Source organism: Pteropus medius, unplaced genomic scaffold, assembly GCF_902729225.1.
Source record: "Pteropus medius unplaced genomic scaffold, Ma_sr-lr_union100, whole genome shotgun sequence".
Classification (NCBI taxonomy): Eukaryota; Metazoa; Chordata; class Mammalia; order Chiroptera; family Pteropodidae; genus Pteropus; species Pteropus medius.
The window spans coordinates 7,857,274-7,873,121 of NW_024350325.1; the positions used below are offsets into that span (position 1 = coordinate 7,857,274).

General features: G+C 34.0%; 1 protein-coding gene across 3 annotated transcripts in view; it reads left to right on the forward strand.

The window, feature by feature from the left end:
• Positions 1–15,848, forward strand: part of CDADC1 (cytidine and dCMP deaminase domain containing 1) — a 45,934-nt gene that overhangs the window by 17,901 nt on the left and 12,185 nt on the right. For 2 of the 3 annotated variants that reach the window (XM_039839372.1, XM_039839373.1), the window contains 4 exons: positions 2,406–2,975; positions 8,220–8,269; positions 10,675–10,844; positions 12,599–12,788. In XM_039839372.1, the coding sequence (XP_039695306.1) occupies positions 2,406–2,975; positions 8,220–8,269; positions 10,675–10,844; positions 12,599–12,788 (980 nt within the window). Of the gene's footprint in view, positions 1–2,405; positions 2,976–8,219; positions 8,270–10,674; positions 10,845–12,598; positions 12,789–15,349; positions 15,500–15,848 lie in introns of all 3 variants that reach the window. The other variant, XR_005647883.1, reaches the window with a different exon arrangement.

Here is a 15,848-nt window from a genome sequence, read left to right on the forward strand (position 1 = left end):
TACAAATGGATAGTTGCAGAATTGACATGGAGATATAGAGTGTAGCATGAGGAAGATGGTTAATAATGTTATAATAAGAAGGAGAAAGAGGGGTGCTAGATTTAGTGGGGTGATCACTTTTAGAGTTATGTGGATCTCTGATCACTATGCTATACCACTGAAACTGGTATATTATTCTATGTCAACTATAAGTGAAAAAAACTCATTGAATTGTACAATGTAAATACAAGCAACTAATTGTCTATTATATTTCAATAAAGACGAAGAAAAAAGAAAAAGTCGCTTTGCTCCCAAAAAACTATTAACTACTCCATAATAAGGTATTAAATGATAAATTTTAATTTATCAATAACATTCAATAATGGACTATTGTAGGGAGGAGAAAGCTTTTTTCTACCTTCTGGGTTTTTGCGTTTGATCTAATAATTAAATCTAGATGAGATAGTTTAGATTAACAAGACAAAATAACTAAATTTAGTTACATATGTATGCATAGGAACCCCATATACATGAGGGAGTCAGAGACCCCACATGCATGAGAGGTTCAGGGACATAAAGTTAAATTAAAAATATAAAATTAAAACAGTATCATTCTTCTCAACTAGTTTTTGTTGTTGTTTTGGAAAATATAGTTATTTTTCATTGAACTGTTATTTATATTAATGTATGATAGGTTCTTTATTGTTTTTAATGAATTAATATTTTAAAAATTTTGTTTTAATTTTTTAATACAATAAATATCAGTAGATATTATAATCCACATAGAGAAAAGGTCTTTAGGGTCATCATTAATTTTTAAGAGTGTAGCACGATCTGAGACAAAATATTGGAAAACTTGTGCTGTAGCATTTGCCACTGGTACACGCATATTTGTTCGAAGATTAATCATCCCCTCTACTCCTTGAATCAGAATTACTGGAAGCAATCAGGATGTTTAGATGGAAGAATGACCATCACTGCTGGATTGGAAATGGATTTTGAGAACTCCAATAGAGGGAAGGTGAAATGCAGCCAGAGGAAACATTCTGATTTAGCTTTGAGGCCTTCAAAATTGTTTTATAGCCCAAGCCACAGTAAGCGTAAGGAGTAGCCAGGGAGTAGAGAGAAATGTGCATTTGTTGAACTAAGACTTTTCAGTTCATTTGTTACTTTGAATGCACAACATTCTATAGGCCACCTGTCCATTCACAATCATAAAAATGTCTCTCCTAGCTACAGTTACATGAGATACTAGCAAAAGGGTCTCTTTGTTATAAAATACTAATTAATTGATGAACATTTGGATGCTTAACTCTATAAAAGGCATCTCATCGTTCCATCTCAAATATAGATTAAAATATTTTATCTAGTTTTGTTTTCTGTTATAATTGTTTGTATCTTTTGGTCTCGAGGCCTTGTTCTTGTCAATTTATATGTGCTTTTAGTGATAGAAAAATGTTTCCTCTAGTTTGTTCTGTCTTTAATTTTGTGGACTTAGAAAAAAAAGAATATTGCCCCCCCCACCCCCCCACCACTGCTGCCCTCACATTATAAGTTCTTTGTGGACATTTTGAATAACTGTATAATATTTTATTAAGAGGAGGATCCTATTTTAACCTTCCCCTGTTTTGCCCATTTAGGTTTTTTTCTGTTTTTACTGTTTTAAACAATACTGCACTAAATATATCCATGCCCTTTTTTTTCTATTTTTCTTAGAGTAGCTTCCCAGAGGAAGAATTCAGATTACAGATATATTTTTAATGCATGGTTAAATAGTTTATTTCAGATACAAAACTCTAGTCACTATCGTTGTCGGCTACAATATTTCTACTAAAAGCAGCCATTTGATTACTTGTAGGACTCTGGCATATAGTCCCAGCACTAGGCTTTGAGATCACACTTAACAAAGCCAGTGATTCTTCTATAAATGCCTCCCATGGGCTTTGTTAGGGGTTGGCCAACTTTTCTTATATAGGGCCAGATAATAAATATTTTAGGCTTTGCAGGCCACATGGTGTCTCTATAGCTATTCAGCTCTCAACTCAGCTACTCTATTGTAAAGTAAAAGCAGCCGGGGACTTTGTCAATGAATGAGTACGTCTGTGTTCCAATAAAACTTTATGGACACTGAAATTTAAATTTCATATAATTTATATGTGTCACAAAATATTCTTGTTTTTTTTTCCCAACTATTTAAAACTGTAAAATCCATTCTTAACCTGCAAGCTGCACAAAAAATAGGCAATGGGCCAGATTTGGCGTGTGGGCCATGGTTTGCCAACCCTTGGGCTGTATTATAGGTGACTTGGTAACAGACGTTTATTATACTGGGACCTCTGGATCTACTGCAATGATATGGTGATTTATCCAGATAACCCTTAATTTCAGCGTGTATCTGATACTACCTTTCCTATTTTGTATTTCAGCTGGAGTTAACCGAATTTCATACTGGCCTGCTGATCCAGAAATAAGTTTGCTTTCTGGAGCTTCTGGTTCTGAAGATGCAAAGTTAGATGCCAAAGCGGTGGAGAGATTGAAGTCAAACAGTCGGGCTCACGTGTGTGTCTTACTTCAGCCTTTGGTGTGTTTCATGGTTCAGTTTGTAGAAGAGACCTCTCACAAATGTGACTTCATTCAAAAAATTTCAAAAACGTTGCCGGATGCTAATGTTGACTTTTATTCCGAATGTAGACAAGAAAGAGTAAAAGAATATGAAATGTTATTTTTGGTTTCAAATGAAGAACTGCATAAGCAAATTCTGATGACTATAGGTTTGGAGAACCTATGTGAAAATCCATACTTTAGCAATCTGAGGCAGAACATGAAAGACCTTATCCTCCTTTTGGCCACAGTAGCTTCCAGTGTGCCCAACTTTAAACACTACGGATTTTATTCTGGCAATACCGAACAGATTAATGAAATTCACAATCAAAGTTTGCCACAAGAAGTTGCAAGGCACTGCATGGTGCAGGCCAGGTTATTAGCATATCGAACTGGTGAGTTTCATGCTTAGTTCATAAATTGGGGCCTATTGGTTGGGTTGTATTTATCTCAGAAGTAAAGTGGGGTTCATCTCATCTGTGGTAGAGTTCATTTATTCTCAGATACTAAAGTTCACAACATAGAGAAGTTAATGACCTTGAGTACACAGCTCTTCTTTAGAGCAGTTTCAGGATTCCTTGTGGCCTTAAGTTTGGTGCTACATTTATAAATCAGGGCCTGATTAGCTAGGCTCTTCTTTCTGCTTCTTGCTTTTATTTCACTATTCATTGATCCCTCCACTAGAGATGGGACAAAAAGAGAGAACTCAATTATTCATATTTATTAACTTCAATATTTTATATGTATTTAATATTTAATAATAACTTTAAAAATTTTTATAAAATATGACTTCAAAATAAGTAACAGAATCAAAGTAAAGGAATATTGGCAGATTATTTTAAATTGCTGCTATGTCTTCAATCAGCAAGTTGAGAAATGAGGCATATGTACTTTATTAAGTTATACTTGAGTATGTATATGAAAAAGGAAAAGATTTCTTGGGAATTTATTGTGATAAAAGGTGCATCTGTATTTCCAATTATAGAACAGTGTTTTTACATCTCAACAGACATAAGATTTTTCAAAGTAGAATCATGATAACTTCTTAAAGTGCAGCTTTGAAATAAGGGAAAATAGGCAGGAAGAGCAGTAGAGTAAAATTTAATGAGTGGACTATAGGATTTTTTTTTTAACTTATCCCAAGAAAGAAGGAAAAGAGAGAAAATCTTCAGAAGAGGTTTATACAAATGCCACTGGCTTGAAGTATAAGCTAAACAAAGACCACAGGTCAAAGTAATTTCAGTAGAATGGAGGGTCTCAACTGGTAGCATATCAGAATCACCATTGAAACTTTTATTAAAAAACAAATGCTCACATTCCAACCAGACTAAACCAAGTCCCTAAGGGTATGACCTAGGCTTATGAATTTTGAAAGTTCTGCAAGGAATTTGGATGTTCGGCAGGGTTAATAATCATTCAGTTCTTATTAAAGAATTTGATTGTGTTACAGGCGTAAGCTATATTATGCAAACAATTGTGTAAAGTCTAATTTAATGTATCTTGTATCATGGGCTATACATTAGCCTCTGCCAAAACCAGCTTCATAAATAATTTTCTCTAAACCATTCTGGAAAGACAGAAACATAAATGGGAACAGCTGTCCCAGCTCCAATTCATGAATTCTCCTTTGCTAATTAGAATTCAGCAGATTCCAGAGTGAGATGTGCATCTGCTGTTCTTTTGATCTCAGTACTTTTTGCTTCTCTTAGGGGAACACCTTATACCATACCATGTATGATTCCAGTGTTTAAAGATGCAGTAATGTATAATATAAATTTGCATATATTTTATGCAGTAATTTTGCATATCATCAATGCAAATATAAATTTATTTATATTTTTAATATTTATATATTTATTCATTATAAATTTATCCACCATTTCTGTGCAGAATTTTGTACATGAATCCAGGCTTCTGTGCTTGATGGGCAATTTAAAAGATTTTCCAAGGTTAATTTTTTGACTGTGTATGACTTTTTTTGCCTGGAACCCAAATCCTGAATAAGATGCAACTCTCTGACATTCACTCCACTCCACTGTGAGCTCTTCCTAGGAAGAGACAGTGTCTTCATCATCATTTTTTCCTTAGCACTAAGCACAGTGTATTTAATGGATAAAGGATATCTTTTTATATCCTAAGACATGGTCCACAATCCTTCATCCAAAACCCTTGAAACCCAATGAAAAGGAATTCAGAATTTCTGATTTTAGAAAGGTAATATGTTACATATACTGTATATTACACAGCACTGACAGAGATCTGGGGCAGTACCTGTAATCAAACATAGATGTGGAGTAAAATGTATGAATATTTGAATTAACTATTTGGTCAGGTGTAACCAAAAATAAGTACATCAAGCTGTCAAAAAAAGCTTGATATAAGGGATTTCAGATAAGGAATTCTGGACCTGTATTCTTCATTGTTGATAAATATTTATTTTTAACAATTAAGCACCTACTATGTGTCAGGCACAGAGCTAAGCTATTTATATACCTTTCTCATTTAACATGGAGAACAATCCAACAAGGTAGCTATCCCCATGATAAGAATGTGCTAATAACTCAGACTTTTAATTTCACATTGTTCAGCTTGCTTTGATAACTTTATTTTACTCTAATTAATAGATGAACAAACCATTCAATTAAACCATTTCATTTAAAAATATACATATGATTAAAATGAATTTTAAAATCTCTAACAACAGAGTTCTAAAAGTAATTGAAAGTAGATACTTAACAATTGCTTTTTGAATGATAAAGAAATAGGATCCAAAAAGGTGTCATTAAAATTATGTTTCTACAATACTTTGAGGTAGCAAAAAGGTGACAAAATTTGTTTAGGCTTCGGGGGGAAAAATAGAGTTAGGAGGGCATCACCTCTTATCTACCTGGTCTAAGTGTGATGTTTGATCTCTTTTGGGTCCTGTTTTCCCATTAGACTAGGTGTTTTCCAAAGCTGAGGATTATGCCTTCTTCCTGAACCACAGTGTTGATGATGAAAGTAGGTTGGAGTAGCCAAGAAAGTTAACTGTTTCAAATTATGACTGCATGGTTCTCAACTTTTAGTACATAAGGGATGTTCTTGATAAATGCAGATTCCTGAGTGTGCCCATTTTCTGTGGGGAGATTGATTCAGGGTGTTTCCATGTGAGATTGGAGTCTGTCTTTTTAATAAGCACCCAGTGATTCTGATACAGGTGGCCTGTGGACCACACTTGGACAAACCCTGATGTGACCACAGAATTGGGAGCTAAAATAACTTGTGTTCCAGAACCTTAGGATAAAGAGTTCTCTGACTTTCAGTGATCAGAGTCTCAGGAATTTGGCTCAGTGATTATAAGCTGACCTTTCCCTTCAAAGGTAACAGAGAAAACCTGTGACTGACCCGAGCAATTTCTGTAAAAATTACAGACATGAAAAGATTTTTGAGAAATTACCTTATCTGTCAGTCAACCTTGGGGCTTGGTGAAATATACTCCATCTAACATGGATGAAGTTTTATTCTGATTTTAAAAGACTTATAGTAAAGGATATTCTCTTGGTGTGACTAACCTTACCTAGGCAGTAGAGCTGCACACTGGTAAAAAATCACATTTTTTCCCCTCCTGACAAGGTTTAGTCTATCCCCAGACTAAGACAGAAAAAGTGGCTCCTGAGGCTAAACAACAAAACAAAACAAAACATGAACAATACTTAATATAGATGGTAGGAAAAGTAGGCTCTTAATATGAAGAATTTCTATTTCAGTTTTTCATTTTTTGTTTCAAATTGAGGCATGCATTAAGTACAGCTTTACTTCCAGTAAAGTTTTGGTTTTGCAGGCATATATAAACTTACGTTTATAACTTCTGCCACTTGTCTTAGAAATGAGCATAAAGCCATAATTGTATTCTTTTCTCCTCTTGTTTTATTCTGAAGGTCCTGGAAGGAATAACATTTTGTTTACACCAAAATTCATTTCATGACAGTCCCCACTGTAGAGTAAGCCTTTCTCCCTACCCCATTCCTCAGCAGCGTGTCCGTTTCCTTCACAGCACAGCACAGCACAGCACAGCACAGCACAGCACTTAAGTACTTACGTGTTTCCTCGTTCCTGTCTTCCTTACCACACTGTAAGTTTCATGAATATAGGGACTTCTGTTTCTCTCACCACTCTACACTCTGTGATTCAGTAAAGGGATATCTTTGTTACAAAATTCTTAACTTAAAAGGAGGAGTGGAGGAAAGGCAAGTAGGTTGGGTCTGGAGGGCTAAATTTTAGTCAATTTTTTTGCCTGTTTTGTCATCGAGAAAAAGAAATTTTATCTGTTTTACCTTTATGGTAACATTGAGATAATGGGCAAAAAACATTTAAAATAAATTAGGCAAATGCTTCATGGTATAATTTTGAAAACCCAAGCTTGCTTGAAGTTGGGGAATTTAATTATAGTATCATAACTTTAAAAAATTAACTTATTTAGGAGGCACCCTAGTTTTTAATGCATAGGTAGAATAAAAGGTTTTTTTTGTATTTTTGTTAGAAAAGTAAATATTTAAATGTCAACATTAGAAGTATAATTTTTAGGAATTTGTAGGGTGAAGCCAATTTTGTTTAATCCACATCAATATGAAAACACCCTAGAGTAAGTCCACAGGTGCTTGTTACTTTCTCTGTGTTCCTCCTCAGCTACATTTATTCCTTATTAAGATTTTGATAAATACTATGGTTTTCACAATTAGTGTATAATTGTCTTAGAAATTTGAAACTCGCTCTTGTATTAGTAGAAGGAAAAAGCCTTTCACACGTAGAATTTTTATTTTGTTTCTTCTGTTTCAAATTAATGATTTTAAGAAGTATACAGCTTGTTACAGAGATTTTGGTTCTATAGGAAAATTATAATCTTATAACTTCTACCATATGATTTAGAAATGAGCATCATGTCACCAACTTGGCATTTGTTTCCCCCTAAAGACAAATTATGGAGGTAATGGAAAGGACAACATTTTAAATCAAAATCAGTTTAAATCAAAATCCCTTTTATGTACTTTCCAGCTATCTATCTATCTATCTATCTATCTATCTATCTATCTATCTATCTATCATCTATCTATACATGTACATATATATGTACATACATATATATCCCATAGAGATTATGGGATATATTATAAATTTATGTTTGTATTATAAATATGACCATTTTTCTTAGCAAAAACGTTTGCATAAAATATGTTTTTCATGATTAGAGTGTAAAAAATGCTAGAAGACAGATTTGATTGTTTCGAATGGTTATTACATTAAAACTATTAGTTCAGAAACTTCTTTTTTAATAAATTTTTTCATCTGTTAGAAACTGATTGGTGGAGAATCAATAATTACACTCAGTTCTGGTTACAGCTTTGAAGCGACCTGACTGTGGCACTGCCATTTTAATGATCTTTGTACGTAGATCACGTGTGACTAGGTTGGTACCAAATTCTCATTTTCCTTGCTTTAAAGTATTTATTTTAGTGGTTTTCTATAATTAGTGAGATGTCAAGGATTGCTGCTACATTTATGAAGTATATTTCAATAAATGTTTCTATTATTTTTGGAAAAATGTATTTCTGAAACTAACAAATCATTGATTTTTACTGAGTTAAATGCCATTTATCTTTTAGAGGATCATAAAACAGGAGTTGGAGCAGTCATTTGGGCAGAGGGAAAATCTGTAAGTATTAAAATAATTCTTTAAACATTTAACCTTGATTTTGTTTAAACATAGTTCAGCCTTAAGTGCATTACATTTTATTGACCTGTTAGCATTAATATTTTGTATTGGTGCATTTCTTATATCCTGTAAACATTTCCTTATTCCCTTAACAATTTTCTGGACAGAATCACTTATTTAGCAAACAGTTATTAAACAGGCACTGTGCCACAGTGAACAGTGGGGAGCTAAAGACCACATTTTCTCCCTTTTGTAGCTTTCTGTGGTCTAGTATAGACAGAGAAGTGAAAAAGAGACTGGTGTATAAGTGTGATTATAATATGATACTGTGAAAGCACAGAGGAGGAGACTTCACTCCACTTGAAGAAATGAAGAAAATGTTCTTGAAGGAGATAAGATGCTATTAGTCTGGAAGAATGAATAGGAATTCACTAGGCAGAGCAAGTTTGTGGGACCGGGGGCAAAGTACAGAGAGGTAGGAGGTATGAGAAGAGAATGTGGGGAAATGCAAGTGATTTGGTATGTTCGAGTCCAGAGTCCTATGTATAATAGTGTGGCAGAAAAAAATAAAAAATAAAAAATTGGACTGGACCCTGAAGAACTTTGTATGTCATGGAGAGAGTTTGGACTTTATCCCTTAGACAGTGGAATACCCTAGCACAATGCTAACCTATAGGCATAAAAGGCAAACCACATAATTTATAATTTATATTTTAAATAAAAGAAACAGGTGAATTAATTTTAAGAATATATTTTAATCTAATATGTCCAGAAATATTTCAACATGTAATCAATATAAAAGATCATTAATAAGATATTCTGTATTTGGGGGGAATATTGTCTTCAGAATCCTGAGTATATTTTACACTTAGCACCTCTCAATTTGTACTAACTACACGTGGCTGTGCCTACTGTATTAGATAGTGCAATCCAAGAATCTTTTAAGAGGGAAAATGATTAGATAAGATTTGCATTATATAAAGAGTAAGGTGGGGCTAGACAGGAAATAGGGAGATTAATAAAAAAGAGATGATGGAGATGGGTTAGGAGGGCATGGAATTAAGAGATACTTAGTAACTATGTATGAGAGTCTAAATTTTGCTTCAATAGACTTTCCAGCAAGTAATTTGACTATTTGCCTGTATATTTCACAAATCTTTCCAGTTCAGCCTAGCCAATACCTTCCCTGCTAACCTATTCCTTCATCAGCAGTCACAATCCCAGGGAGTTCCTTGTTATTCCATACATCCAGTTCATCACCAAGTACTATGGAGTCCACCTTCAAAATATTATCTATAGTGTCTACAGCATGGTGTAGGGGAAAGACATGGGTTTGGAGTCAAGCTACCTGGGCTTGAATTCTGGCTGTATTACTTACTAGCTTTGTGATCCTGAACAAGTGATTTAATTTCTCTCAGCCTCAGTTTCTTTATCTACAAAATGGGAATGATAATAATACTACTCTCTAGGTTGTGAGGTTGATTAAATGAAAAAATACATGTAAAACTCAGCAGGAAGTTTGACATTTAATAAGTACTCAAGAATTTGTTATTGAGATAATATTTACTTATAAACTTTTATTGGCTCATCATAACACAGTGATTTTTATCAAGCTGCCTCTAGTAGCAATGAGTCTGTTGTTACCACCACATGAGTAATTGTAATATATTGAAATTTAGTGAGGTTTATTATAGCATATTCCAAACTATTATATTGTGATTTCAGTCTAATAATTGATAAAGCATTCATATTACTACCTAATAGGCTGTTGACTAGGAGAAGTCAAGAAGAGCCACTGAAGTAAGAAGTATATGATACTAATATACATATAAAAGAAGCTCAATAAATGTTGAAGATTAAAGAAAAGTGCATTTTTTATTTTTCAGCTATATCAAAACCACATTTTTTTAGCTCAACAACAGAAATTACTCAAAATATTTTTTAGTTTTCTGTCTTGCTAACCAGTAGCACAGCACAGAGCCTATTAAGAAATTAACAATCATTTATTGGGTACCTGTTATGTATGAAACACTCTTAATAGGTGTACTTTAAGGGATAAAAAAGAATAAAGTATGTTTTCTGTTCTCCAGCATCTTATTTCCTGTTCCAGAAGAGATGTCTGAATCAAGTGAAGCTATTCATGAATTATGCCAGCTAGTATTTAATTACATGATAAAATCAAGGACTGCCTTGAGTTATAGAGAGATGATCGCCTTCTTGAAATTTAGCATTAACAAGACCACACCACAGCAGGCGGATCTAATAGTGTATTTTTCTGATGAGTCGGTTTGTCATAGAAAATTGAATGCATTATACAAGTATGATATTAGGCTTTAAAAATATACTGTGGGCTGCCTTTTCAGAATGTTCAAAACTAAGCTTTGTTGGTTTGCTCCCTTTCATAGAGAAATTGTGATGGAACAGGCGCTATGTACTTCATAGGCTGTGGTTATAATGCTTTCCCTGCTGGATCCGAGTATGCTGACTTCCCAAACATGGATGACAAACAGAAAGACAGAGAAATAAGGAAATTCAGATACATCATACATGCAGAACAGAATGCCTTGACATTTAGGTATGAAACTCGTTTGCATATATTTTCTTTAAAATGTAGCAAGGGTTAGTTGAAATTCTTTTTCTTTTAGCTGTGATTTATTTCCTTTTTTAAAATTCCCCAAAATATTCTATAACTAAAACGTAACTTTAGTTATAGTTGGTCTTTCCTGCCTGACCTGAAGCCGTTGTCAGAGATCTTACAGGCCTTCATATTTATTGAGATTCTCCTCGCCCTTTTCCTTTTCTCTCCAGTGTAAAACTATGTAAAGTATGTCTGTAGGGTCTTGTATATTTCTGGAACCTAAGCCCTTCATTGTTTTCTAAATCTAGAGTACATATTTTGTATTTCTGACTATATAGATTTTGTTATGAACCAAGTTGCTCTAACATAGTTTTTGTTAAAGATTACAACTGGCATTACCTCCTTCTAATGTTAATTTAGATAATTTCCAAACATTTCTCAGCATTAACCATTAAGGGGTGATCTTCGGGTAGTCAAACCTGAATAAAACATGGCTCCCGTCCTTAGGAGCTTATATTACAGCAGGGGCTATAACACAGCCTTCATCCTAAGGTGATCAGTTGTGTGGGAAAGGCCAACACAAGTGCTGTGGAAAGTCAGGGCTGCTATGACTGCAGGGGGCATGGGAGGGAAAAGCTTTAGGGAGAAACTGGCACTCGAGCTGAGCTTTGAAGATTTGCTAGGGTTGCAGCAATTGGAAATGCTTACATGCAGGGAAGTCATCCTTGCTTTAGGTGTAACAGTGGTCTAGAAGTAGGAAAAATGCTTCTGTGTGTAGGAAAATGAATGAATATTGCAGTTAGGCTGGACCGCGGAGCACCTGGGATTAGGCTGAGACTGGGTAGGGAAGACTGAGTTTAGACTTCATTGAGTAGGTAATGGAGAAATGGAATGGCATTGACAGAGCCACACTACTGATTGCTTGAGTTGCAGGTGTATTGTTGGAAAAGACTAGGTGCATGAAATTCTGTTGCCCTAGTCCAGATGAACAGAATGAGTCTGAGCTAGGGAGGTGGATATGGAAGGCAGGTCGCAGTGTCAGACAGCTGACTGACAGTGGTGTAAACCGCAGAACTGGGAAGTACAACCCCTGTAGCCTCAGGTGAGAGCATCCCTTAGTCCTAAACTACTCCCAGTCAACAACTCTCTCTTCTTTTCCTTGTGCTGTTCATTATAGATTTAATTGCTTCATTTAGTTTGGAGATATGGATCTGTTAAATCCAAACATTTGTTAAGTAAAATCCTGCGTTAGGGAGAGAACAAGGGAACTATAACTCAAAACGGAATTTTAAGATTAACTTATGAATTTAGTAAGCATTTATTAAATATCCATTAAGTACCAGATAAGGGGGTACATCTTTTGGCTACTGTGATGAATTATATCTAATCATGCATCATAAACTTTTAAGAAGAATATTAGTTCTAGCCCCTAATTCTCTCTCGCTCTCTTGCTCTCTGTGTCTCTGTTTTCATTTGCTTTGTAATTTAATACTGAAATTTTGCCAGATTGCTTAGAATAAATGAATGAATTTTAGTTAGAATAATTGTCGTGTTCAGGTTATATTTCAACATTTATGCATTTTTGTATTTTTAACATTCACTAATTAGCGAGAATAAGGTTTGCTTATCATTGTTTATAATGTTGTAAACCTGTTCTTAAAGCAGCTCAATTTTAGTTTTTAAAGATTTCTATAAAATATAACTTACCCTTTCAGAAACTACCTTCTTAATATTTTATATGTTTTTTGTAGGTGTCAAGAAATAAAACCAGAAGAAAAAAGTATGATTTTTGTCACAAAGTGCCCATGTGATGAGTGTGTCCCTTTAATTAAAGGTGCAGGCATAAAACAAATCTATGCAGGGGATGTAGATGTTGGAAAAAAGAAGGCAGACATCTCTTACATGCGATTTGGGGAACTTGAGGGTGTTAGCAAATTTACAGTAAGTAGATACACACTTTTTTCAAATATTATGTTGTTTGGTGTCCTGCTGCATAGTTTAGTAATTCCAGCCCTTTTAAAGAGTTTCGACAAACTATTATCATTGAGTTTATTTTTATGTGCAAGCATTTGCTAATTACAAATCTTCTGTTTAGGATCTCTGCCTCACGAATTTACATCTCTATAGAAAGTTGTAGGTGCGCTTTACCCATCTTGAATCAGTAGACCCTTTGGTGCCATCTGGTGGTTAACAAAAGAAAATCCACCTCTTCTCTCACCCTCCCTTCTGTTTTAGAGTGAAAATAGTTTAGAGGTGAAAATAGTTTAGGATTACCCAAAGATGGGGAGGGACACACACATACCCACACATGCATACAACACACAACACACACACATTTTTCCTGAGAAAAATCAGGAAAAGTTAGAAGGGATTTAATATTTTATATATCAAAAAAAGTGCCGAGGTAATTTATGGAAAACTCAGAACTTTAACTCTTTATATTTTTTTACTATGTAGGTTTTTAAAACTTTTTTTTTTTTTAGAAACAATGGCAGACATATAGGAAAATTACAAAAACACTACCAAGAACTTTTTTTTCTAGAAACATTTGAGAGTACATTGTTACCATGATACCAAATCACTCTCATATACTTTATTGTGTATTTCCTCAAACAGTATATTCTTTCTTGTAATCATAATAAAATCACAAAATTCAGGAAATTATCATTGATACATTACTGCTGTTTCATCCACAGATTCCAATCAGTGTTCACCATATGTCCCAATACTATCCTGTATAGCAAAAGGATCCTCTCCAGAATCATGTTACTTTTTAATGATAATTCTGGCATTTAATGTAACATTTATATACTACAATTTGCAGTGGGTAGAAATGGCATATAATAGAACTGTTTATACATTTCAACTTTACACTCCTGTTTGAGTCCAGGGTTCCTGGAACATAAAAAGCACCTAAGAGATATTTATTAAACTACATATATATATTTACATATATATATAAATAATACACATATAAAATATATATATATTTACATATATATATAAATAATACACATATAAAATGTTAAAAAATTTAAAAACATAATACCATACTATCTAGTTTCTGTCTGTATATTAAGTATCATAAATTTTTATCCTTTTTATTTTTGTCCTGTGCTTCTGTTTTCATTTCAGTTTTATTTAAAGTTTATCATGACTTTAAAAAGAAAAGGGGAGGCACTGAAAGAAGGGAGAGATGGGAAAGACGCCTCTTCTGTAAAACTAAACAAAAGCTACATCCAGCTAGTCCAAGAGAAATCTCCAGTTCTGTGTTTTTCTTTTCTATCTCTTTGTTCCTCCTAAAGAGTGGGAAGAAATAGATTTTTCTAATTCTCTTCATAAAGATTAGGTGACCTAGCTCTTCAGTACTGTGAGTGATGGGTTAAGTGAATTCTGAAATTTCTTGCTTACTGGTGGATTTTAGTAGCTTTTTAATTATAAAGAGAATGAAGAGATCAGAAGAATGTCAGGGCAAGAGAAGTGGAAGGAGCCAGGAAGGCAAAGGCAGTGAAAGCCCTTTGGGCAGAGGTGGGATGCAGAAACACCTGTTGAGCCAAGACCCATCCAGGAATACCCTTGCTCAGGTGCACTTGGTTCTTCTCTGTACTCTTTCCGGAGAGGATTAGCCGTGCACCCTTCCCTCCCTTCCCTCATCTGGCCTGGCTTACAATATTATGTAAATGATTTAAACCACCTGGTTAGCTAAACACCTAATTTTATAAATATCAGTAACTAACATGAACTAGTATTTGTTCTAAATTTGAATTTTAGTAATGATTACACTTACTTTTAGACTGTCAAAAGTAGTATAAGAGTATCAACAAACTTGATTTTTTTAAAGATTAAAGCAAGCGAAATTAATTTTGTGTAAAAAAGGTTTGCTTTTCTCTTTGAGGTGTTACCATATACCTTGTGATAAGTGGTTCTGTTTTGTGGGGTTATTGCAAACTAGTCTATGTCTAGGCAACAGTATTTTCAAGAATAGATTTTATCCGTATAAACCCAAGTCCATTTACTCAGAAACTCTTTTTTAAAAAAAATTTGATACCTATATATTTGTCTCTATTAGATCATATTAGTTTTTTATTATAAAAATAATATGTGCTCAATGTAGAGAACTAGGAAAATAAAAAAGAACCAATATTATCCCACAACTCATAGATACTACTGGTAACATGTTATATGTCTCATTGAAAATTCTTCAAAAATAGTTTTTAATAATTACACAAATTTTTAATCTGTAGACATACCTTATTTAACCATTCCCCTGTTGATGAACATCCAGATTGCTTCTAAGTTTTTACAGTTAGAAATAGTCTTTTTATGGTTATCCTTAAATGTAAATTCAGGATTACTCATTTTTACTTTGCCCAAATTAATAGATTTTAGTGGTTTGACATGTTTTAAAACATGCCTTTAAAAAATTTTTTTCATACATAACTTCCCACCCCTTGTAAGTACTCTTTTTCTTGGTGTTAACCCTAACCATCCCATTTATATAGGTGACCAACCAGTTCTAGATGTCCTCCCTCCCAAAGACTTTTTTGTACACGTGGCGAAATGTTTTTCTTGTACCTCATCCCCTCTTCAAGGCCCATGATATTCACTACTTTATCTAATGAACTAACTGATGCTGTGGAAGAGTCTCTCAGGTACTAAACAGCTTTATTTGTCTTTCTGGAGGTAGTGCCCTAGTGGGGCCTTTTCGGTTAAGTCATTTGTGATTCTGATGACAGGGCTTTCTAGCCAAGGAGGGAAGGAAGGGCTTAGCTATGAGATGTTGATTATACTCTTTTTTTTTATCTGCTGCTCCAGTCTTCTCCGTAATATCTGAGAATCTTCAGGCTTCCTTATTTATTTCTGAATGGTTAAGATGGAAAACTATAATCAGAGGTGTGATATAATATATATGATATAATTATATGACATAAGTATATTAAAAGGCAAGATAATCTTGGTCATGTTTTTATTCTTTAATATCTAGGCCTTCTCTAGCTATTA